A 23555-nucleotide genomic window follows, 5' to 3' on the forward strand; every position below is an offset into this window, starting at 1 on the left:
AAAATTCATGTAAAAAATAAAAGTGATTCTGGAATGGATTAAATAAAGTGACAGAGAAAGCAAAGGACTGTTATCCCCTCGAGACCCATATGGTTACAGTCAACCTAGGAATCTTGGTTTAACAAAGGCCAGACAGGAGTATTCTTAGTTCCTTAGTGCAAAGATAGACATCTATTTAGACTGTACCCAACCACCAAGAGACTACAAAGACCTGGCCATTTGGAACTGACTTACAGTGGGAATTTATGATGTCATTGCTGCTAACTTCATGCTCACAAAAGAAAGTTTTATATATTAGAGTTCTGCTAGCTTAATTATATACCTTAAAATTTAAATCTGATTTGCCATTTACTAGTATAATGTAAGTTATAGGCATGTAGCAACCAGGAAAACATGTGTTTTTGAATATTTCTAACTTAACAACAAAAAACTCCTGAACATTCTGTAATATCACAATTGATTATGATGATTGCCATTGCAAAACACATTGCCGTTTCAGAGATAATCTAAAGATGCAAAGCTGTGTGTTAGAATTAAAGCAATAGGGAGACTCAGAGTGGAGGTTCTGGCATCAGACTGCCTGCATTCTACCCTGCTGTGCTCCTGTCCTCTCACTGATAAAATGGAGAGAATAGCAGTAACTACGCACTGAGGTTTCTGTGAGGATTTAATCAATTAACACATGTCAATTTCTTAGAGCAGTTCCTGGTACAGAGTCAGCATTCAATAAATGGTAGCTATTTTCATTTGATGAAGTACAAGATTTTAGGTAGTCAGAGAACACTGGTGGTTTTATGAGGATCAAAATAGAAGTGATTCTGACACTTTGCTTTTGGCCTGCTTCTGATACTCACGTCATCTATTTTACTACCAGGAAGAGGGTAATGTTATTTAACATTTCGTTTAACAATGGTGAGTTTTATGAAAAATGCTAGACAGGCTGGCATAAAGAATGTTTGCTTTCTTATAACCTAGATATTCCTTAAATCATTCTAGGTCACAGCTTCCCAGCTCTCAGCACCTAGTAATAGATATTCAATCCCAATCTTAGCAGATAGCGAGAATGAGAAGAGTGAGTGGGTGAGCGTGCTGAGTGAATTGCACAAAATATTGAGAAAAAGTCATTCCAGAGACCGCTCAGTCTATGTTCTGAAAGAGGCTTATGACAACAATCTACCCCTGATCAAAACCACCCAGACAGCTGCAATCATAGGTATGGATTTACAACATTTATCCCGCTAGGTTCCTACCTTTCACCACAGTCCCAATGTTGAAATCTGAAAACCTTAACTTTATCCACAATTCATCTGTCAGCAAAACCTGAGTGAATGAGGCTTACCCGGAGGTGGAGGGTTGTCTTTCCACTTCTATCCCACAGCTACTCATCAGATTCTCTGCAAAAGTATACTTGATTATATGATGGCTCCCCAGGCCCTGCCTAAAAAGGTGTTTCTTTAATCTACCTTTCAAATCTTTTCAATCTACCTTTTCAAGTCTGAAAAATTATGAGCTCCCAAACACATCTGGCCCCAAACACATAAGGGGTGTGACCTTGTGTGTAACTGTGAACTACCTACCTTAAGGGCAGAGACTGTCTTTCAAATCCCAACGCCCAATACTCAATAAATAAGTGAAAATCAAGTGAATCAATGAATGAAATGCTAAGATCAATACTGAAAGTTTTATCAATAGACAAGAATACCTGCATTTCTTAAACAGCATTTCTTCTGCATTAGATACTGGTGACAATAGAGCCACTTAGCTATTTCCTCCTGGGGGTCACGGAGCTAGTTACTAAACTTCATGTGTTAAATGCAGATAATTCCAGTTTTTCAGTTATGGAGAGAATTAAATGAGCTTATATATGTAATATCTGTGCTTTGTATTCAAACCTTCACGTAATGTGCTATCTTTGCACTTTTTTAGTTCTTACTCTGTTGTGACATACCTCCCTATGCTGTTTTAGCTCAGGCCAAGGTCACCAAATTATTTTATAAAATTTTTTCATTCATGAAACATCACTTATTTATAGCAAATTTGACAGTTTATCATTACTTGAATATTATACTTTCTCTAAGTATTCATAAAGATTACTTTGTAAAATGATCTTTCTGCTGAGAAAAGTAATGTTTTATTATGCTTATTTCTGTAATGTGAAAGAAAAATCCTAGTGCCAATTATTTATTTTTATGTTTCTTTTCACTGTAGTATTGCTAAATATATACTTAATTTGACTTCTAAACTTTTTCAACATTGATAAACTTGTCCAGTTTATCTTATTAGCTTCACTTAATGTTTACCCCCAAAAATACTTGATATTTTAATTTATGTGTCAAATATAGATCACAAAAGAATCGCTCTGGGAAATGAAGAAGGGTTATTTGTTGTCCACGTTACCATAGATGGTAAGGAGAGTATTTACTGTTCTGGAATAACTTTAAACTCTAATAGTAATAATATCAGGTTCTTCTCTTCTTTTCTGTAAAAGAAATTTTCCACATCTGGTTCGATGTGTTTTCAAGTCAACTGATGACTTTTCTACTTTCAGAGATCCATAATCTTCCAGAGTCCAAATATCTTTTTAAAAAAAATTTTATTGGAGTATAGTTGATTTACAATGTTGTGTTAGTTTCAGGTGTACAGCAAAGTGATTCAGTTATACATATACATGTACTCATTCTTTTTCAGATTCTTTACCCATATAGGTTATTACAGAAGATTGAGTAGAGCTCCCTGTGCTATACAGTAGGTCCTTCTTGGTTATCTATTTTATATATAGTAGTGTGTCCAACTATCTTCACAAGTGATTTTATCTAATAAGTGCACTGTAAGAACTTAGTTTACCATCTTCAAGTTGGTGCATGAAAGGAAACACTTCTGCTTGAATCCCCCTCCCCCATTAGTACATTGACACCACAAAGAGTAACAACATAAAGTGAATACTTCCCAGATAAGACCGCAGAGTTCTCTGTTTCTGTTTCATTTGTTTTTGTTTGGCTCTCATGGTTGTTTGAGGGAGAAATGGGGGAGTAGATGAAATGAAGAGGAGTCATTGTAATATAGATGTTCTCTTGAATGTCTTGCACTCTAATGATAAGTTAGTTAAAGGAGAACCTGCATTTGAAGGGCATTAGCTAGTCTCCATTGAAGGCTTCCCATGCTGTGTGGGTGACCCAGTCCTGGCGAGGAGACCCATGAAAGGTCCACCAGGTGCCAGCATAAGAGCAGGGACTTGTCTCTTTTTGTTCAGCACTGTATCCTATGCACTTAAACAGTGCCTGGCACATAGTAGTCAATCAACAAATATTTGTGTAATAAAGGAATCAATTTAGTGCCAGAAAAAAAAGGACAGTTTTTTTTCCCTAAAGAAGCAGTATATTGGGAATTCCCTGGTGGTCCAGTGGTTAGGACTCGGCACTTTCATTGCCGGGGCCCTGGATTTGATCCCTGTTCAGATCTAGATCCTGCAAGCTGCATGGCAAGGCCAAAAAAAAAAAAAAAAAGAAAAAGCAGTATATTTCCACTTGTCAGACATTGAGGGTGTTCGCCTTGCTGTCTGGAATCTCAGGACTGAGTTTAGTGCTTTATTATGCTAATTTTATGTTTAAGGTAATTATGTTATCTATGGAATAATTATCTTTTTTTTTTTTAACCTATATAATTTTTGATCTCTTATCCTCTTCCTATCCCTTTTTGGTCCTTCTCAAACCTACCCTTTGAGTTTATGTCTGTGATTTTATTAGAACCTGATTTAAATCCATTGGAGTAAAAATCGGAAAGAATTTTAAAATAGGAAAACATTCTTCTGCACAGCAAAGGAAACCATCAACAAAAGGAAAAGGCAACCTATCGAATGGGAAAGAATATTTGCAAATCATAGCTGATAAGGGGTTAATATCCAAAATATATAAAAACTCACAAAACTCAATAGCAAAAAACCTAAGCAATCTGATTAAAAGATGGACAGAGGATCTGAATAGATATTTTCCCAAAGAAGACATACAGATAGCCAACAGATACATGAAAGGTGCTCAAGATCACTAGGGGAATGCAAATCAAAGCCACAATAAGATATCACCTCATACCTGTTAGAATAGCTATTATTAAAAAGCCAAGAAATAATGTGTTGGTGAGGATGTGGAGAAAAGAGAACGCTTGTTCACTGTTGATGGGAATGTATATTGTTGCGGCCACATGGAAAACAGTATTGAAGTTCCTCAGAAATTAAAAATAGAGCTACCATATGATCCAGCAATTCCACTTATGGATATTTATTCGAATAAAACAAAAACACTATCTTGAAAAGATATCGCACCTCCATGTTCCTTGCAGCATTATTTGTAATAGTCAAGATATGGAAACAACCTAAGTGTCTACCAATGGATGAATGGGTAAAGATGTGAGATATATATACATACATACATATATATATATATATATATATATATATATATATATATATATATATATATAAAATTCAGCCATAAAAAAGAAAGAAATCTTCCCATTTACAACAACATGAATGGACTTCGAGGTTGTTACTCTAAGTGAAAGAAGTCAGACAGAGAAAGACAAATACCATATGATCTCACTTACATGTGGAATCTAAACAAACACGTTCATAGATACAGAAAACAATCTGTGGTTGCCAGAGGTGGGGGTAATGGGCAAAATGGGGGAAGGGGTTTTAAAGGTATAAACTTCCAATCATAAAATAAATAAGTCCTTGGTATATCATGTACAGAAACATGATCATAGTTAATAATACTATATTGTGTATTTGAAAGTTGCTAAGAGAATAGATCTTAAAAATTTTTATTACAAGAAAAAATTGTAATTATCTACAGTGTTGGATGTTAACTAGATTTATTGTGGTGACAATTTCTCAATACACACAAATATTGAATCATTATGTTGTACACCTGAAGCTAGTATAATGTTATATGTCAAATATACCTCAATAAAGAAAATAAAAAAATAAGAAAACATTGCTATTTGAAGGTGACTTGCTGTTTTATTTGTAGAGAAATTACTCAAGTTAATGACACTAAGAAGATTTATCAGATCATTTTTATTGGGAAAAATTTCTTAATTGCTTATGAGTAAAATTTGGAGAACAGTTGAAATAAGTAAACAGAAGTTATTATGAATTTTAAAATGACTTACAAATATGCTTATTTGTGTAGAAATTATTCGCATTGGCTACATGAAGAAGATTCACCAGATTGAGCTTATCCCCCATGGCCAGATGGTTGCAGTGATCTCAGGACGAAGTCACCATGTGCAGCTGTTTCCCATGTCAGCTTTGGATGGACGAAAGACTGATATTCACAAGCTGGCAGAAACCAAAGGGTGCCAGACCGTGACTTCTGGAACAGTGTGCCAAGGGGCCCATACATGCCTCTGTGTGGCTAGGAAAAGCCAAATCTTCTGTTACAAGCTGTTTCAGAGCAAGAAAATTTCTCACAGAAAATTTAAAGAGCTCCAAATCCCAACCAATATCCAGTGGATGGGCATCTTCAGCGAACAGCTCTGTGTAGGATTCCAATCAGGATTCCTGAGATACCCCTTGAGGAGAGAAGGAATTCCATACAGGATGCTGCACTCCCATGACCCTACACTGTCATTTATTGCACATCAACCAGTGGATGCTCTCTGTGCAATTGAGATCTCTAGTATTGAGTATCTGTTATGTTTTAAGAGCATTGGAATTTACACTGACAGCAGGGGCCTCAGATCTAGGCCAGCTGAACTGATGTGGCCAGCAACTCCAAGTTACTGCTGTAAGGCTATCTTACAATTTATTTCCTTGTCTCTCTGTACATTTCCAACCTTGTTATTACAATTCTATATCATATGACTAAATATTGTTAATGACGGTTTTATTTTTGAAAACTACATCACTGAAGAATTTTCCTAAGTTGTCTATGTCTTTTTAAGTAGAATAGCTCTAAAGAAGATATATCTAAGTCATACATGTGAAATAACTTAGCCTTTAATTTATACTATATTCATAGGATAATTTACCTTGAATATATTCTTAATCCAGGTTGTTGCTTTTTGTAAGCTCCTAAGTAGATATCTTCATGGTCACTGAAAACCACATAAGCATTAATTACCATAAGAAATAGTTACTAAGTAGATTACTTTTTGCCTTTTAGATTTAGCTTATGTAAAGTCTACATAGAATGTTCCTAAATAATTTTAGCCTATTTGATATTTCATTGATGCAGGCCATCATTTTATAAATTTAATATAGCATTTTTTATTCACTTAGAGAATAGTAATTGAGCACTTAATATGAACTTACTATGCTAAAAGTTAAGGGCACAATATTAAACATGGTGAAATAGTCTGTATCTTTATTGAGATTATAATCATGATATGAGATCAATAATTAAGCAAGTGCTGTGATAGGGGAGTACAGTATTCTACAGGAGCACGTACGAGGGACACAATCTAAACTGGTGAGTCTGGAAAGGCCAGCTAAAAAAGCGAGAAGCGTTTTTTTCTTTCAGCACTTAAAAAATGTCATTCTATTTTCTTCTGGTATCCATTGTTTCCAGTGAGAAATCAACCATTTTTATTGTTGTTCCCTCTGTCTTTTCTATTTGGCAGACATTAAGATTTTCTCATTATCTTTGGTTTTCAGCAATTTGACTGTGATATGCTTACATGTGATTTTCTTTGTATATATTCTGCTGGGGATTTTCAGGACTTTTTGGATCTGAAGATTGATATCTTTCATTAATTTTGGAAAATTTTTAGGCATTATATTTTCTAAAAATTTTTTTAACCTATTTTCTCTTTTCTGGAGATCCAATTACATGTATATTAGACCTCTTGACTTTGTTCCACAAATCGTTGAGGCTCTGTTTTTTAAAAATCTTTTTTTCCTTCTCTACTTCAGTTTAGATAATTTATATTGATTGTATCTTCAGTTTCACCGATCTTTTACCCCTGGTTTGTCCAGGGATTTTTAAGCATTTCAGGTATTATATTCCTCTGTTCTATAATTTCAAGTATTTTTTTGAAATTTCCATTTCTTTGCTGGATTTCTCCTCTCTGCCAATTTGTTTATATTTTTTCACAGTCTTAAACTATTTATATAATTATTTATAATTATTCCAACATATGGCCTCTATGGGTCTGCTTCTACTGAATTTTTTTTTTTTTTGATTAAAGCTGTTATTTTCCTGCTTTTTTACAAGTCTTATTATTTTTTTATCTTTGCTGGACATTATGAATGCTATGATACAGGGACTCTGGGTTATATTATGTATTTCTCTAGAGAGTGTTGTGTGCTTTGTTCTGACAGACAATTAACGTACTGATGGATCACTTTAGTTTTTCTGAGGCTTGGAATTAGACTTTGTTAGGGCGGGCCTATTTTGGCTTTTCTTCTAGTCCTCATGCCCAAAGAATGACCTTTCTGGGTCTCAACTGAATGCCTAGGGTTTTCACCAACGTCTCTCTACTCTGTCTGGTTCAGAAATCTCATGTCTTTCCAGCACTGTACTACCTATGAAATTTCTGTTCACTCTCAATGCTCTGCGTGAGTCTTATGGAATCTTGCTCTGTCTGTGTGCAGTTTTGGATTTGGCCAGGAACTTCGAGGGAACAGCTGTGCAGATTTCTGGGACACCTTTCTTTGTGGCTCTTTCCTCTGTGTACTCTGCCTTGCAAATTCCAGACACATTAGAATCTGTTTCTTCTGCCTGGCAAAACTTCAACTCTCTGCTTGGGTTCCATTTTCCTACATAGCAGTTTTGGAGATTTCCGTTAGGCAGAGAAACAGCGGAATGTGGGACCCACCTTATATATTTATCTTCTTTTAGGAATGGCAGTCCTGTGCTGTCTACTAACTAATGCCTAAAAACAGTTATTTCATATGACTTGTCCATTTTTATATTTTTATGTCCATTTTATAATTATTGATGGTGGGAGGGTAATTCCAATAGCAGACAACTCTGTCATAACTGGAAAAGGCCATTGATACTGCATTTTGTGAGGAACTATAATAAGGTCACTGTTTCAGACATGGAGTTCAAGATAAGAGTTCGAGAAATGGGACTGGAGGAGTTCTCATGAGCCAGATCACAGACGCACTGACATGGTTAGAGATGCACTTCAGAAAAATCCCTAGGCTCTAGTGGTGAGGTAAACGATAAACGAGAGATCAGACTGGAGCCCAAGAGACCAGCTAGGAGGTCATTGTAGAAATTGTGGATTAAAATTATGTACGGTAGAGACAGTTGGGATAGAGAGGAGACAAGTTGAGGGATATTGAGGAGATATAATTGACAAAACTTTGCTTTACAAAGCTTTGATTAGAAGTGGAAGCTCAGGGACCAGAGAATCAGGATTTCCTAGTTGAGCAAATGAGTGATGCCACTGATATTACTGAGATAATAAAACACAAGGTGGGACAGATTCAGATGGGCAGAGGAGGAAGGAATATGATAACTTAATTTTTTTCTTTTTTGTTGAGTCGTTGAAGTATTTGAAATAAAATCCCAAACATTATTTTCATTCCACCTCTACACACCTTAACATACATCTCTAAAAATATGGTCATTTTCTCATAAAACTATTACCACCTCTGAAGAAATTACCAATGATTCTTTTTTACCATCCAATAGTCCATATTAAAATATTGCTGATTATCATAAAGACATCTCTTTTGACAGTGTATTTCTTGGAATCAGAATCCAAAAATGGTCCACACATGGCATGTTGTGGTTAACTCTTAAATATCTTCTAATCCTGAGTGGTTTTCCACACCACTGATTTGCTCTCCTGTAGGATGTTCTACAATCTAGATCTGTCTGTTTCCTCGTGGTGCTTTCTAACTTCTTCCTCTATGTCCTGAATTTCCTACAACTGAAAATGAGCATTAACGGCTTCTAAATAGAGTAATTTCTTACTAGTTTTGTATGTCACACTGAACACATCAGAGCACACAATGTCTGGCCATCCCATTTGTGGTAAAGCTAAAATCAATGACTAGTTTCTGGCATTATCAGCCTGGTTCCTTGGACATGCTGAGTTTGTACTTCCAGTGCGAGAGTAAACAGAGTGAGAGAGAATAGGACATAGGCCAGAGGACCAAGAAACATAAATATTAGAGAGGTGGTCAGAGGGCAAGAAGCCCACAAAGGAAACTGAGAGGGAGAATTGTAGGAGGCAAGTATCGCTGAGCTTTCAAGTAAGACAGAGACTGAAACATGTCTGTTGGTTTTAGGAATAATTGACAGTTAATGACTTGTAGTGAGAGCAGTTTTAATGGATGGGTTAAGACACAAGTCAGATTGCCATGGACTGGGTGTCAGTAGGGCTGGGAAGTGGAGGATGTGAAACGTAAATGACACTTTCAAGAGTTGGCCACAGGAAAAAGGAAAGAGTGGCACAACATGAGTGTAGGAAGTGTTGTTAATTATATTGCTGTTGCTTTAATGGGGAGACATATTCATGTTGAGGTGAGTATTTAGGAGCCATAAGAGGTTATTATTAATAAAGTGGAAAGTTCCAAAAATGTTACTGGCTGGAAGTTCTTTCTGCTTTGTTCATTAATTTCACTCCCCAGATATACTTTTCTAATCTTACACCATATTCTTTTTGGGAGTTGACCTGGTTTAGGAGCCACAGATTTTGAAATGTTATGGAATTTCTTAAAAAAGCTGCTGTTAGATGTAGGTGTTAGAAAGATTTTTGTCAGATTTTACATACGTGTTGTACTATATAATTGGACCCATGTGCATCATTTATGTGCCATTTTAATTTATGTTAACCCTGTGTATCAAAAAAAAGATTTTGATAATTATAATATTATTATGGGATTCTCTTTGGATTCCACTCTGAAGGTGTTTTTATAATGTATTTGGGCGTAGCAGATATAATTAATCATGAATACCATATGATTCCATTTATTTATTTATTTATTTAACATCTTTATTGGAGTATAATTGCTTTACAATGGTGTGTTAGTTTCTGCTTTATAACAAAGTGAATCAGCTATACATATACATATATCCCCATATCTCCTCTCTCTTGCTTCTCCCTTCCACCCTCCCTATCCCACCCCTTTAGGAGGTCAAAAAGCACTGAGCTGATCTCCCTGTGCTATGTGGATGTTTCCCACTAGCTATCTATTTTACATTTGGTAGTGTGTATATTTCTATGCCACTCTCTCACTTCGTCTCAGCTTATCCTTCCCCCTCCCCGTGTCCTCAAGTCCAGTCTCTACCTCTGTGTCTTTATTCCTGTCCTGCCCCTAGATTCTTCAGAACCATTTTTTTTTTTTTTTTTTTTAGATTCCATATATATGTGTTAGCATACGGTATTTCTTTTTCTCTTTCTGACTTACTTCACTCTGTATGACAGATCTAGGTCTATCCACCTCAATACAAAAAACTCAATGCCGTTTCTTTTTATGGCTGAGTAATATTCCATTGTATATATGTGCCACATCTTCTTTATCCATTCATCTGTTGATGGACACTTAGGTTGCTTCCATGTCCTGGCTATTGCAAATAGAGCTGCAATGAACATTGTGGTACATGACTCTTGTTGAATTATGGTTTTCTCAGGGTATATGCCCAGTAGTGGGATTGCTGGGTCATATGGTAGTTCTGTTTTTAGTTTTTTAAGGAACCTCCATACTGTTCTCCATAGTGGCTGTATCAATTTACATTTCCACGAACAGTGCAACAGGGCACCCTTTTCTCCACACCCTCTCTAGCATTTATTGTTTGTAGATTTTTTTGATGATGGCCATTCTGACCGGTGTGAGGTGATACCTCACTGAAGTTTTGATTTGCATTTCTCTAATGATGATTAGTGATGTTGAGTATCCTTTCATGTGTTTGTTCGCAATTTGTATATCTTCTTTGGAGAAATGCCTATTTAGGTCTTCTGCCCATTTTTGGATTCGGTTGTTTGGTTTTTTTGATATTGAGCTGCATGAGCTGCTTGTAAATTGTGGAGATTAATCTTTTGTCAGTTGCTTCATTTGCAAATATTTTCTCTCATTCTGAGTGTTGTCTTTTCGTCTTGTTTATGTTTTCCTTTGCTGTGCAAAAGCTTTTAAGTTTCATTAGGTCCCATTTGTTTTTTTTTGTCTTTATTTCCATCTCTCTAGTAGATGGGTCAAAAAGGATCTTGCTGTGATTTATGTCAAAGAGTGTTCCCCCTATGTTTTCCTCTAAGAGTTTTATAGTGTCTGGCCTTACATTTAGGTCTTTAATCCATTTTGAGTTTACTTTTGTGTATGGTGTTAGGGAGTATTCTAATTTCATTCTTTTACATGTAGCTGTCCAGTTTTGCCAGCACCACTTATTGAAGAGGCCATCTTTTCTCCATTGTATATTCTTGTCTCCTTTATCAAAAATAAGGTGACCATACGTGCGTGGGTTTATCTCTGGGCTTTCTATCCTGTTCCATTGATCTAAATTTCTGTTTTTGTGCCAGTACCATACTGTCCTGATTACTGTAGCCTTGTAGTATAGTCTGAAGTCAGGGAGCCTGATTCCTCCAGCTCTGTTTTTCTGTCTCAAGATTGTTTTGGCTATTCGGGGTCTTTTGTGTTTCCATACAAATTGTGAAATTTTTTGTTCTAGTTCTGTGAAAAATGCCATTGGTAGTTTGGTAGAGATTGCATTGAATCTGTAGATTGCTTTGGGTAGTATCGTTATTTTCACACTGTTGATTCTTCCAATCCAAGTACATGGTAATTCTCTCCATCTGTTTGTATCATCTTTAATTTCTTTCATCAGTGTCTTATAGTTTTCTGCATACAGGTCTTTTGTCTCCTTAGGTAGGTTTATTCCAAGCTATTTTATTCTTTTTGTTGCAATGGTAAATGGGAGTGTTTCCGTAATTTCTCTTTCAGATTTGTCATCATTAGTGTATAGGTATGCAAGAGATTTCTGTGCATTAATTTTGTATCCTGCTGCTTTACCAAATTCATTGATTAGCTCTAGTAGTTTTCTGGTGGCATCGTTAGGATTCTTTATGTATAGTATCATGTCATCTGCAAACAGGGACAGCTTTAAGTCTTCTTTTCAAATTTGGATTCCTTTTATTTCTTTTTCTTCTCTGATTGCTGTGGCTAAAACTTCCAAAACTATGTTGAATAATAGTGGTGAGAGTGGACAACCTTGTTTTGTTCCTGATCTTAGAGGAAATTGATTCCTTTCATATAGCATTTTTGAAATGACAAAATTTTTGAAATGGAGTACAGATTATACTGATTCCCAGGGATTAAGGAAGGAGGGGAGGATGGAAAGGAGGTGAGTGAGATTATAAAAAGGCATGATGAGGGATCCTTGGAGTTATTTTGTATCTTGACTGTGGCTGTGAACACCTGAACCTACACAGGTGATATAATTGTATATACCTTCACACATACAAACAGACACACACATGAGTGCTAGTAAAAGTGGGGAAATCTGCCTGAGATGGATAGGTCAGCTCTATCAATGTCAGTATGCTAGCTTTGCAAAATGTTACATTGGGGAAAACTGAGCAGAGCATGCAAGAGATCTTTCTGTGTTTTTCTTACAACTGCATGTGAATCTATAATTATCCTAATAAAAATTCCAATTAAAAAATGAATCATGAACCCCATGCTTGCTGTCACCTCCTCTCCTTTTCCCAGGTTACAATGCCCCATATCTCTCAGTGTACAGTGAAAATGCAGTGGATATCATTGATGTGAACTCCATGGAATGGATCCAAACCATCCCCCTCAAGAAGGTGATTTGACATTGAGATCATGTGACTGATGAATTACTGACTGAAAATGGAGACTCAATTGTGCCTTTGCTGGAGTTACTAATGTGTACTTGGTGATTTGAAGGCTTAGCTAAGAGTGAAAATAACCACCAAAACCCACATGGGTTAATTTTTTTACTAGTACAAGAGCTATTTTGTGATATTTAGTTGCACTATATAAGGTAGGATTATCATGATATAAATAAATGTACTATTTATTTATATAGATAATATAATATGAATATTTATATCATACATTATAGATGTTACTTCCCACATTCAGTTTAGTTACTTGTGTTTATTACTAATTTTCACTTAGTATAATTTTGCATACTGTGAAGGAAAATTTTACTGGCAAAAAAAAAAAAAAAAAAAGGAAAAGTATATAGCCAAAGCTGTTTTTAGGATTCTCAATTAGATTCTCACAGATTCATAATAAAATAAAAATTTTGTATCTTTACTACAAATAATTTAAAATTTATGTAAAATTTAGAAGTAAAAACCTCTATTTTGTTAAAAGACCACTGAAGATTTAAGAATGATTAAATTCTGGCATATGTGGAGTATACGTAGCAGGAGCCACCAAAAAGGAGTTTATACAGGAAAGGATGAAGGAAGTATTTACAATTATATGTGAGATTTTGCCTCACTTTAAACAATATAAGCAATGGGAAAAGCTTTTGTAAGGACGGTCCCACTATATAAAATATTAAAATACACTTTTCCAGCATTCTAAACGTGAACCAGTCACATTTATTGTTTGATAAAATGAATTCACAAGGCAGATGAATCTTCTCAGGATAATTTTTTAGTTACTAATAATGTTTTAAAAGTTAATATAAAAATTAAATAGATTGCTATTTAAGTTAGTAATGTTCAGATTTCTTTAATCTATGATATTCATGTTTCTGAAATTTTATCAATATGAGTTTGTAACACCATTTATTTTCTTTAATTGATGTTTTGGGGGGCTTTTTTTTTTTGAGACTACATTATTCTGAGGGGGGAGTTTAAGTAGAATATACTTATTCTTAATTCTTTATATGTAAGCAAATAGTCATAACTTAATTTTAAAAAAGTATTCATTGAAATGGTAATCTTGCTTTTTTATTATTTTAGGTTCAACCCTTGAATAGTGAAGGATCCCTAAATATTTTGCTTTTGGAAACAATTAGATTAATATATTTCAAAAATAAGAAGACAAGTAAGAAATGACTTCTTAGTAGAAGTAATTCTAAGAGACCATGTCTCTAACTGACTGCCCAAGGTCACAGAGCTAGTGAGTGGAGAGGGTCTGATTTGGACACCTGTGCCCCTTACACACAGTCCTGGGATGTGCTCCCGGCAAAGTGGTTCTCCTTCATCCTCGCATAGCAGTAGAGATAAAAGCATTTACTTGTGGCACACTCCAGCTATTTTTAAGCAGGACTGATGGTTGGACATAAGCACCTGGAAACACTAATCTACCATTTGAATGCTCACTGTGAAAATTCATTCACTTCCCAGCAGGCTCTGCGTCCAGATGTGCTCCAAGCTGCAGTGCACATGGGGGAAGCAGACGCGGCCCACCCCACCGCCCTGCTCCAACTTCTCCCACCTACATTTTAGACTCTAGCAGATTTAGAGTGTGAGAAAAGCCACAGGGATTCATTTGTCTTTCTTTCTATTTTATTTATAGGCTGGAATACTTAATGTAGCAGAGAATTATTTTGCTGGGGCTGCTAAAAAGTGCCACAGGGTTGGACAGCTTAAACCACAGAAATGTATTGTCTCACAGTCCTAGAGGCCAGAAGTCCGAGATCAGGATGTCAGCAGGGTTGGTTCCTTTTGAGGGCTGTGAGAGAAATCCTTTTCCCGGCCTCTCTCCTAACTTCTGGTGACTTGCTGGCAATCTGTGTGTTCCTTGGCTTTTAGATACATCACCCCTGATCTCGGCTTTCATCTTCATGTGGCATATCCCCTGTGCATGTCTGTGTCCAAATTTCCTCTTTTTATAAGGACACAATCAGATTAGGGCCCACCCCAATGATTTCATCTTAACTTGATGATCTGCGAAGATCTTAATTCCAAATAAGGTCACATTCACATGCTCTGGGGGGGTTAGTATGACAACATCTTTTGCGGGGACACAATTTAACCTATAAGAAGCTCTCTTATTTTCTTTTTGTAGTCTAAGACACTTTTGAGTGTTTCTGGGTGACATTTTGTTGACTTCTAGATATTAAGAACTTAAACAGAGTAAGTCTTAAGTCTAAAGAGGGGTGCATCTTTCCCCAAGATCAGAAGAGGCAGCAAGTAGAGAATGACTTTTACCTCCAGGAGAGAAGAAGTGGGGTCTCCTTACCCCACCTCAACACCTCTTCCTCCAGCAGTGGACCTCAGAAATGCTTTGCTCAGTTACAATTATTGTAATTGTTTTCATTTACAGAATGACTGGCCCTTTATGCTTGCCCCTGAAGCATAACAGACCGTTTTGATACCCTTTAGCCACAAAAATCTGATAGGAGAAAAACATAGCATAGAAATGTGAGGGCAAATCAAAGTGGAAAGACACCAACATGATTGACCTCTCCTTCCAGTGAAATGATGTCATTTCATAGATAAGAGTAACAATAAATTCATATTTAAGTGTTGCTTACACTGAACATTAATACTCTGCTTCTATTCTTGAGAAATTTGCATATTCATCCATTTTTAACTTCAAAAAAATCAGAGCAGTGTGATATTTGTGCAGTTAATGAACAGTTGTGAAATTAACATGAGAAACTGGGTGGGAGGCCTCTTAACAGTTTAAAGAATGACATTGCTTTTTTTGTTTTAAAATACGTATAGATGGAGATGAGCTGGTATTTCCAGAAACATCAGATAATCAACAGAAGCAAATGGTCCGACACCACAGCAGCAGGCATCGTTATTCCTTCCGGGTTCCCAGAGGGAAAGGGATGCTAGTGAAGGGGCTCTGATGACCACCCTCTCACGTGTGGTCCAGAGGGACCACTTGAGGACCACGTGATATTTGATGTAATTCGGAAGAAAAAGAAATAAATCTGTGAAACTCAGGTGGAGACATCTGTTTGCAGCAGTGTTATGTTTATTTTTCTGTGCAGCTTTAAAGAAAACATTGATGTAGTGAGTATGAATGGAAGTATAATACGTGGATACATTTCTCTGTGAATGTGGAATAACTGAAATTCGGTACCTAAGCCTCCACATAATGCAAATATAGAACACACGTGTATACACACCATAATGTATGCCACTGAGGCATTTTGCGAAGGAATAAATAGTACTGAGCTGCATGTGGATTGATTGCTCTCTGACTCTGGAGATGCCTTCCTTTGACTTTAAAAGAACAGTCATTCTCTTATTGCCTATTACTTGGTGGTAATTTCTATAACTGAATAAGTGGAAAAATAAGCTGATCTTCTTTGGATTACAAATAAAAACTTTTCTAGAGCAGTGCTGTTTCTTTTAAAGGAGCCGTAATTATACGAAAAATATATAATAGGACAGAGCTTCTTTGATGTCTGTGGCTGTTAAATGCCATGTGATTTGTACCAAAAACTTTAAGATACTTAATTTTTAAAAGTATCTGGGAAGCACAGAATAACTGAATATTCTCTCCATTCACCAAATTTGTAATTGGATATACCTATCATTTGCCCTTGAAAAAGTCACCAGTACAATTTTGTCTTTGTCTTTTAAAGTTGATTGCAGTAGCATCTCTGTTGATTAATACCTAAAGTAATAATTTTTAATAAAGTAGTACTTTTGAAAATGAGGCTGAAGATCTTCTGATTTCAAACATGAGAATTCATGAAGCATTCACCTAAATTGACTGTTTCCTTTTAAAAAAATTTTTTTTTCATCTTTATTGGAGTTTAATTGCTTTACAATGTTGTGTTAGTTTCTGCTGCACAACAAAGTGAATCAGCTATATGTATACATATATCCCCATATCCCCTCTCTCTTGCGTCTCCCTCCCACCCTCCCTATCCCACCCCTCTAGGTCACCACAAAGCATCGAGCAGATCTCCCTGTGCTATGCAACAGCTTCCCACTAGCCATTCATTTTATATTTGGTAGTGTATATATGTCAGTGCTACTCTCTCACTTCGTCCCAGCTTCCCCTTCCCCCCCCCTCAAGTCTGTTCTCTAAATCTGAGTCTTTATTCCTGTCCTGCCCCTAGGTTCTTCAAAACCGTTTTTTTAGATTCCATATATGTGTGTTAGCATACTGTATTTGTTTTTCTCTTTCTGACTTACTTTACTCTGTATGACAGATCTAAGTCTGTCCACCTCATTACAAATAACTCAATTTTGTTCCTTTCTATGGCTGAGTAATATTCCATTGTAACTATGTGCCACATCTTCTTTATCCATTCATCTGTTGATGGACACTTAGGTTGTTTCCATGTCCTGGCTATTATAAGGAGTGCTGCAGTGAACATTGTGGTACATGACTCTTTTTGAATTATGGTTTTCTCAGGGTATATGCCCAGAAGTGGGATTGCTGGGTCATATGGTAGTTCTATTTTTAGTTTTTAAGGAACCTCCATACTGTTCTCCATAGTGGCTGTATCAATTTACATTCCCACCAACAGTGCAGAGGGTTCCCTTTTCTCCACACCTTCTCCAGCACTTATTGTTTGTAGATTTTTTTTGATGATGGCCATTCCGACTGGTGTGAAGTGATACCTCATTGTGGTCTTGATTTGCATTTCTCTAATAATTAGTGATGCTGAGCATCTTTTCATGTGTTTGTTCACAATGTGTATGTCTTTTTGAGAAAGAAAAACAGAGCTGGAGGAATCAGGCTCCTGGACTTCAGACTATACTACAAAGCTACAGTAATCAAGACAGTATGGTACTGACACAAAAACAGAAATATAGATCAATGGAACAGGATGGGAAGACCAGAGATAAACTCGCATACATATAGTCACCTTATCTTTGACAAAGGAGGCAAGAATATACAATGGAGAAAAGACAGCCTCTTCAATAAGTGGTGCTGGGAAAACTGGACAGCTATATGTAAAAGAATGAAATTAGAACACTCACTAACACCATACACAAAAATAAACTCAAAATGGATTAAAGACCTAAATGAAAGGCCAGACACTATAAAACTCTTAGAGGAAAACATAGGCAGAACACTCTATGACATAAATCACAGCAAGATCCTTTTTGACCCACCTCCTAGAGTAATGGAAATCAAAACAAACAAATGGGACCTAATGAAACTTAAAAGCTTTTGCACAACAAAGGAAGCCATAAAGAAGACAAAAAGACAATGCTCAGAATGGGAGAAAATATTTGCAAATGAAGCAACTGACAAAGGATTAATCTCCAAAATTATATAAGCAGCTCATGAAGCTCAATATCAAAAAAAACAAACAAACCAATCCAAAAATGGGTGGAAGACCTAAATAGACATTTCTCCAATGACTATCTTCTGTTCTTTCCCTTTTCCACCATTAGAGAAGAAGTGGTGCTGGAGACAGCCCCACCTGAGACTGGCCTGTTCTCATGCCCAAGGACTGAAAAATGCACTAGTTTCCAGACATGTATTTTATGGCGAGGTATTTTTATGTATGCAATAACTAGTCTGGTTGCTTCTGAATTTTTTTCTATGAAAAATTCCTGGTTTCATCTTTACTAAAAATATTAACATTAATAATTCAAATCTGTTTAATGTCTTATCTGTTGGAAAGTATTTTATTTTGAGAGATTTCTGTGACAGGGACAGCCAATTGGGGTTTTATTTTAATAGTAAATTCATAATCATGTCTTAAAGTAAAAATAATAATAAGTGAAATAATAATAAAATTCCTTATATTTGAATCTCATTCCTTTGAGGCAAGGACATTAAGTTAAGAAGTATTTACATGATATCTTCCACCAGTTTAAGTGGTTTTTCTTTTTTCTTTTTTTCTCACTACCTGTATACTCTTGAGACTTCCTATGTGCATTTGATAATGCTGGTGTTAGGATTTTCTGACTGCATTGCAATGCCTATATTTCTGGGTTGGAGGATTTGCAGAGGTTTCTCTGGACAGGCAAGGAAGGGGAGAAGCTTATTTGACTCTTCACATCAAAGAAGGAAGTGAGAAAGACAAATATCATATGATATAGCTTATATGTGCAATCTAAAAAAAAGGGTACAAGTGAACTTATCTACAAAACAGAAGTAGAGTCACAGCTGTAGAAAACAAACTTATGGTTACCAGGGGGTAAGGGGGGGAGGGATAAACGGGGAGATTGGGATTGACATATACACTCTACTATATATAAAAGAGATAACTAATAAGAACCTGTTGTAGAGCACAGGGAACTCTACTGAATACTCTGTAACGGCCTAAATGGGAAAAGAATCTAAAAAAAAAGAGTGGATATACGTATATGTATAACTGATTTACTTTGCTGTACACCTAAAACTAACACAACATTGTAAATCAACTATACTCCAATAAAAATTAAAATAAAAAAAGAAAGAAGTGAGATGGTGAGGGGTGTGATGAGAGAGGGAGGGCACTAGGAAATCCATCTTCTCTGGAGCTCCTGCTCTCTGAGTCCCCTGCATACCTCTCCCAGCTGGTTTCACTGCTCTCTCCTTGGTGAAGTAGGCCTTTGACATGTGGTCTTAGCATAACCTGGGTAACAGTCTGTATCTAGGGCAGTGGTTCTCAAAGAATGGTCCTCTGACCAGCTGCGTCAGCCTCACCTGGGCACATGTTAGAAATACAAATCAGAAATGGGACGGGGCAGCAATCTGTGTTCTCACAAAAATAAACAACATATAAATCAAAACAGATTTCAGGAGGAAACAAGAGGGAAAGGAATAATAAACAGGACAATCTTAGTATATATGCATAATTATGGCTTAATAAATAAGAATATATGAGTAGTATTTTATATCACTCATGTTATAAATAAGAATTCTTGAAACAAAAGTGATGTGGTATACAGCTAAGCTTAGTAACTGACCAAATAGGAAATAAAGACTCCAAAACATCTTTGGAGATCTTTTTAGATAGAAGGCTCCTAATTGTCTCCTCCAGAAGATTATTTTCATTAACAGGAGCATGAATAATTGGAGCATGAAATATTCAAATATTAGGTACTACTAAGCAATCAAAGGAACTACGGACCCACAGAACGCTGTGGACGAATCTCAAAAACATTATGCTGAAACAGAGGAGCCAGAAACACAAAAACCACACAAAATGAACAACTATGTGACACGATTCCATTAATATGACGTCAAAAGCAGGCACACCTAGTATATGGTGATGGAGGTCAGAGGAGTGCTTCCCTCTGCGGAGGGGAGGGGTAGTTATTAATGTCAAAGGGGAATGAAAGAAATTCCTGGGGAAGGAAGTGTTCTACATCCCACTCTGGTTGGCAAATTACATAGGAGTGTAACCGAAAGTGGGGTCCAGCTTCTCACTGCTCAAAAGCCAATAAACAGGCAAGGTTGGTGGAAAGGAAAGTTTGCTTTATTTTGGATGCCAGCAACCGGGGGTGGACACCTGTCCAAAGGCTGAATCCACATCACTGACAATCAGTGGGCAAGAGCTTTTATAGATGGAGGGACGGGGCTACATGTAGAAACAGCACAGTCATCTCTGACAGTCATCTTGAAATTGGTCATTGGTGGTCTGACCAACGTCATCTTGATTGTTTTAGGTACAGTTAATCTTCAGTTCCAGGGCTGATTTGTTTCCATTTCTTTGAGGCCAGTTCTCAGAATTGTGGCAGCTTATGTCATGGCTACAGCCTGGTCATCATGTAGTTAACTTCTTCTACCTGGTGGGGGTTTCAGTGTCCATAAGACAGCTCACAGGACGTGGCTCAGAATATTACCTGAGACCTTAAGGAGGAACTAAATGTCCTTGACTATGCTTCATGACTAAACTATTATTATTTTGTCTCCTTTGACAGTTTTCCTTTGTTTCTGCATTTTCCCACTTCTCTGATTAAACTTATTCCTTGGCTAAAGTTTTTCCACAGACAAAAGCAGGCTGAGGACATGGCGAGGTGGGGGAAGGACCATAGGGTCCTGCTCCATTTCAGGAGTCTACGTATGGAAAACTTCATCCAGCTGTATATTCAAATACATGCCCTTTAGTGCTATTTAAACCATATCTCTATTAAAAGGAGTAAAAAGAAATGAAAAAGTAGAGAGCAAAAATATGGGACAAATATGAAAAATGTTTATAATTGATTCATTTGAGAATATGGGCATATGCTTATTACATTATTGATTGTAACTTTAAAAAATGTCTCAAAATTTTAAAAATTAATAAAAAAATAATGAATGAACTACCCATTCCCCCCAGATCCTCCCTCTTAAACTGAAAAAATCATGACCATAATACAACAAACACATATGGGAATGTCCTGAAAGGTGGGAAGAAGAAAGGGATCTCGGTCCTTGAGGAATGACATGGCAGTGTGTACCCTGGTTCCCTTATTGTTTCCCAGTATCCCAGAGAGGCTGCTGCAGAAGCTTCTTACCCAGAACCACTAACAGGCATAGGAAAAAAAAAATTCCAAGAAAAGCCTGTTTCTCCTAGCCAAAGGACTAGGAAAATTGTGCCTACTAGAACAGAAAACCTTTTTGACAATACATGATCTATTCACGTTAAAAATCAACAGGAAAAACACCCTCTCCCACTGCCATGTGGCTTTGGTGGGGCTTGGCAATGAGCTGCCCTTTCAGTCTCCTTACTCCTGCTCTGCAGAAGCTGATGGCAGTGCTTAGATTCCCCCACCCATGGTGTCAGGGGCCAAATAGGAATCTGATCTTCCATCTCCGGCTTGGCAGAAGCAGGAAGTGCTCTAATTCCCCAGCCTTCATAAAGCCAGAGAGCTGAGGGCTTCCACCCACCCTGAGAAGACAGAGGACTTAATGAAAGGTGTGAGTTGAGGCTGGTCAGAATTTCACCTTCCCCCATCCCCGATGTGGACAAAGTGCAGTGGAGAACTGAAGCCCCAGACCCAGCGGCTGCAATGAGACTGACCATGGCAGGGCTAGTCAGCACTCCACTGTCCTCCTTCCCCATCTGGTGTCAGTGGGGCTCAATGGGGAGCTGAGCATCTGCTCCCACCAGGCACCCACAAGTTGGGACATGTAGTGAAAAGAAGACTGGTCAACAGACTGCATAACCCACCCTGGTTTCAGTAGGACCTGGTATGGAGCTGAGCTTATACCCCAAATTGGAGGCAACAAGGTGGTGTGAGACAGTGCCCCTCCTTGACTGGGAAGTTTTCAGTAGAGCCAGAAGGGAGCTGGACTCTAGCCCACCCTTCAGCAACGAGACAATGGGAGTCAGCACACCAGTTTTGCAAGGGTGATGTCAGTAAGTCCTTGCAGGAAGCTGATCACACACCTGCCTGGCTCTCATGCTACACCTCAGTAAAGGGTCTGCCTGCTAAAATAGGATATTACATAGGATCCAGTGTCATAATATAACACCCAAAGTGTCCAAGATACAACTGAAAGTCACTAGTCACACTAAGAACCATGAAATTCGCAACTTGAATGAAAAAAGTCAATCAATATACATGCACATGGAGAGGGATCAGATGTTGGAATTATCTGACAAAGATTTCAAAGCAGACATCACAAAAACGCTTCAGTAAGCAATTACGGATTCGCTTGAAACAAATTTATAAATATAAAATATCCGTAAAGAGACAGAAGTTGCAATAAAGAATCAAATGGAAATTACAGAACATAAAAATGCAATAAAAACAAAACAACAAGTCTCTGGGTGGTCTCAGCAGTAGTGTGAAGGAGACAGAGGATAGAATTGGTGAATTTTAGGACAAAGCAACAGAATTTATCCAATCTGGACGACAAAGAGAAAATAGAGTGGGGTAAAAAATGAAGAGTCTCAGGGACTTCTGAGACTATAAAAAAAACCTAACATACGTATTACCAGAGTCTCAGAAGGGGAGGTGAGAGAATGAGTGAGACTGGAAGAGTATTTAAAGAAACAATGGCCAAAAATGTCCCAAATTTTCCTGAAGACACAAACCTACACTTTCAAAAAGCAGAGCAAAATCCAAATAGGTCGAGATCGATCAAGATAGCAGAGTATGAGGATGTGGAACTCACCTCCCTCACATGAACACATTAAAACTGTATCTACTTGTCGAATACTTCTCACTGAAAACTAACTGGAAACTTGCAGAAAGAATCCTGTACAAACAAGGCTGTAAGAAAGATATGCATGTAGATCGGGTGGGAAGGGGAGAAAAGTAATCAGGGCAGGATCTGTGCCCCGGTGGAAGGCTACTGCTTCCCATCCCTCAGCCAGGATGTCCCCAGTAAAGCATGGGGCCCAAGGGTCAGCACAGTTTGCCAAACCTCAGGCGTCATCTTAGCTCTGGATGCCCTGGCCAACCACTGGTCCCATCTGCACATTTTTACAAACTCTTGGGACATCATGCGATACTGGTCCCTGTTGGGTAAAGAACTCAGGGAATCTGTTGCCTCACAGATGCCCCAGATATAAATCAAGGTCACAGATGTCTCTACATGGACTAAGGCCACAGTTCATGGCCTCACCAGGACAGTTCTCATCCCCTTGGGAACTCTGATAGGACCAAGGTCCTCTTTTTGCTTCTCAAGATGCATCATTGCTGGCTCTTGACAAAGGTATTCTATAGAGCTTCCACTCCCCCAGAGGCCCCAGCAGCTGGTTTAACTGCGAGGTATAATGGCTCCTCAAAGACTCCTGTTTAAGTTATTATACAAGGTGGTGAATGGA

General features: G+C 37.3%; 1 protein-coding gene and 1 long non-coding RNA gene across 12 annotated transcripts in view; one reads left to right on the top strand and one right to left on the bottom strand.

Moving 5' to 3' along the window:
• Nucleotides 1-18: 18 nt before the first annotated feature.
• Nucleotides 19-23555, top strand: part of LOC309653828 (serine/threonine-protein kinase MRCK alpha-like) — a 234913-nt gene continuing 211376 nt past the window's right edge. For 7 of the 11 annotated variants that reach the window (XR_014259538.1, XR_014259539.1, XR_014259540.1 and 4 more), the window contains exon 1: nt 3927-5783. Coding sequence is in view for 6 of the 11 variants with exons in the window: in XM_082478630.1 (XP_082334756.1) it covers nt 5171-5783 (613 nt within the window). In the remaining 5 variants the exon portion in view is untranslated. Of the gene's footprint in view, nt 1214-1902; nt 2406-3926; nt 5784-23555 lie in introns of those variants that run through there. The other 4 variants (XM_082478627.1, XR_014259537.1, XM_082478629.1 and 1 more) reach the window with 4 other exon arrangements.
• The window catches only part of LOC309653829, a 158316-nt gene continuing 144458 nt past the window's right edge, over nt 9698-23555 (bottom strand). The window contains exon 2 of the long non-coding RNA XR_014259547.1: nt 9698-11374. This is a non-coding gene — a long non-coding RNA (uncharacterized lncRNA). The remainder of the gene's footprint in view (nt 11375-23555) is intronic.

The sequence above is a fragment of the Balaenoptera physalus genome, assembly GCF_965194825.1.
Source record: "Balaenoptera physalus genome assembly, contig: HAP1_SCAFFOLD_1270, whole genome shotgun sequence".
In the NCBI taxonomy this organism is placed as follows: domain Eukaryota; kingdom Metazoa; phylum Chordata; class Mammalia; order Artiodactyla; family Balaenopteridae; genus Balaenoptera; species Balaenoptera physalus.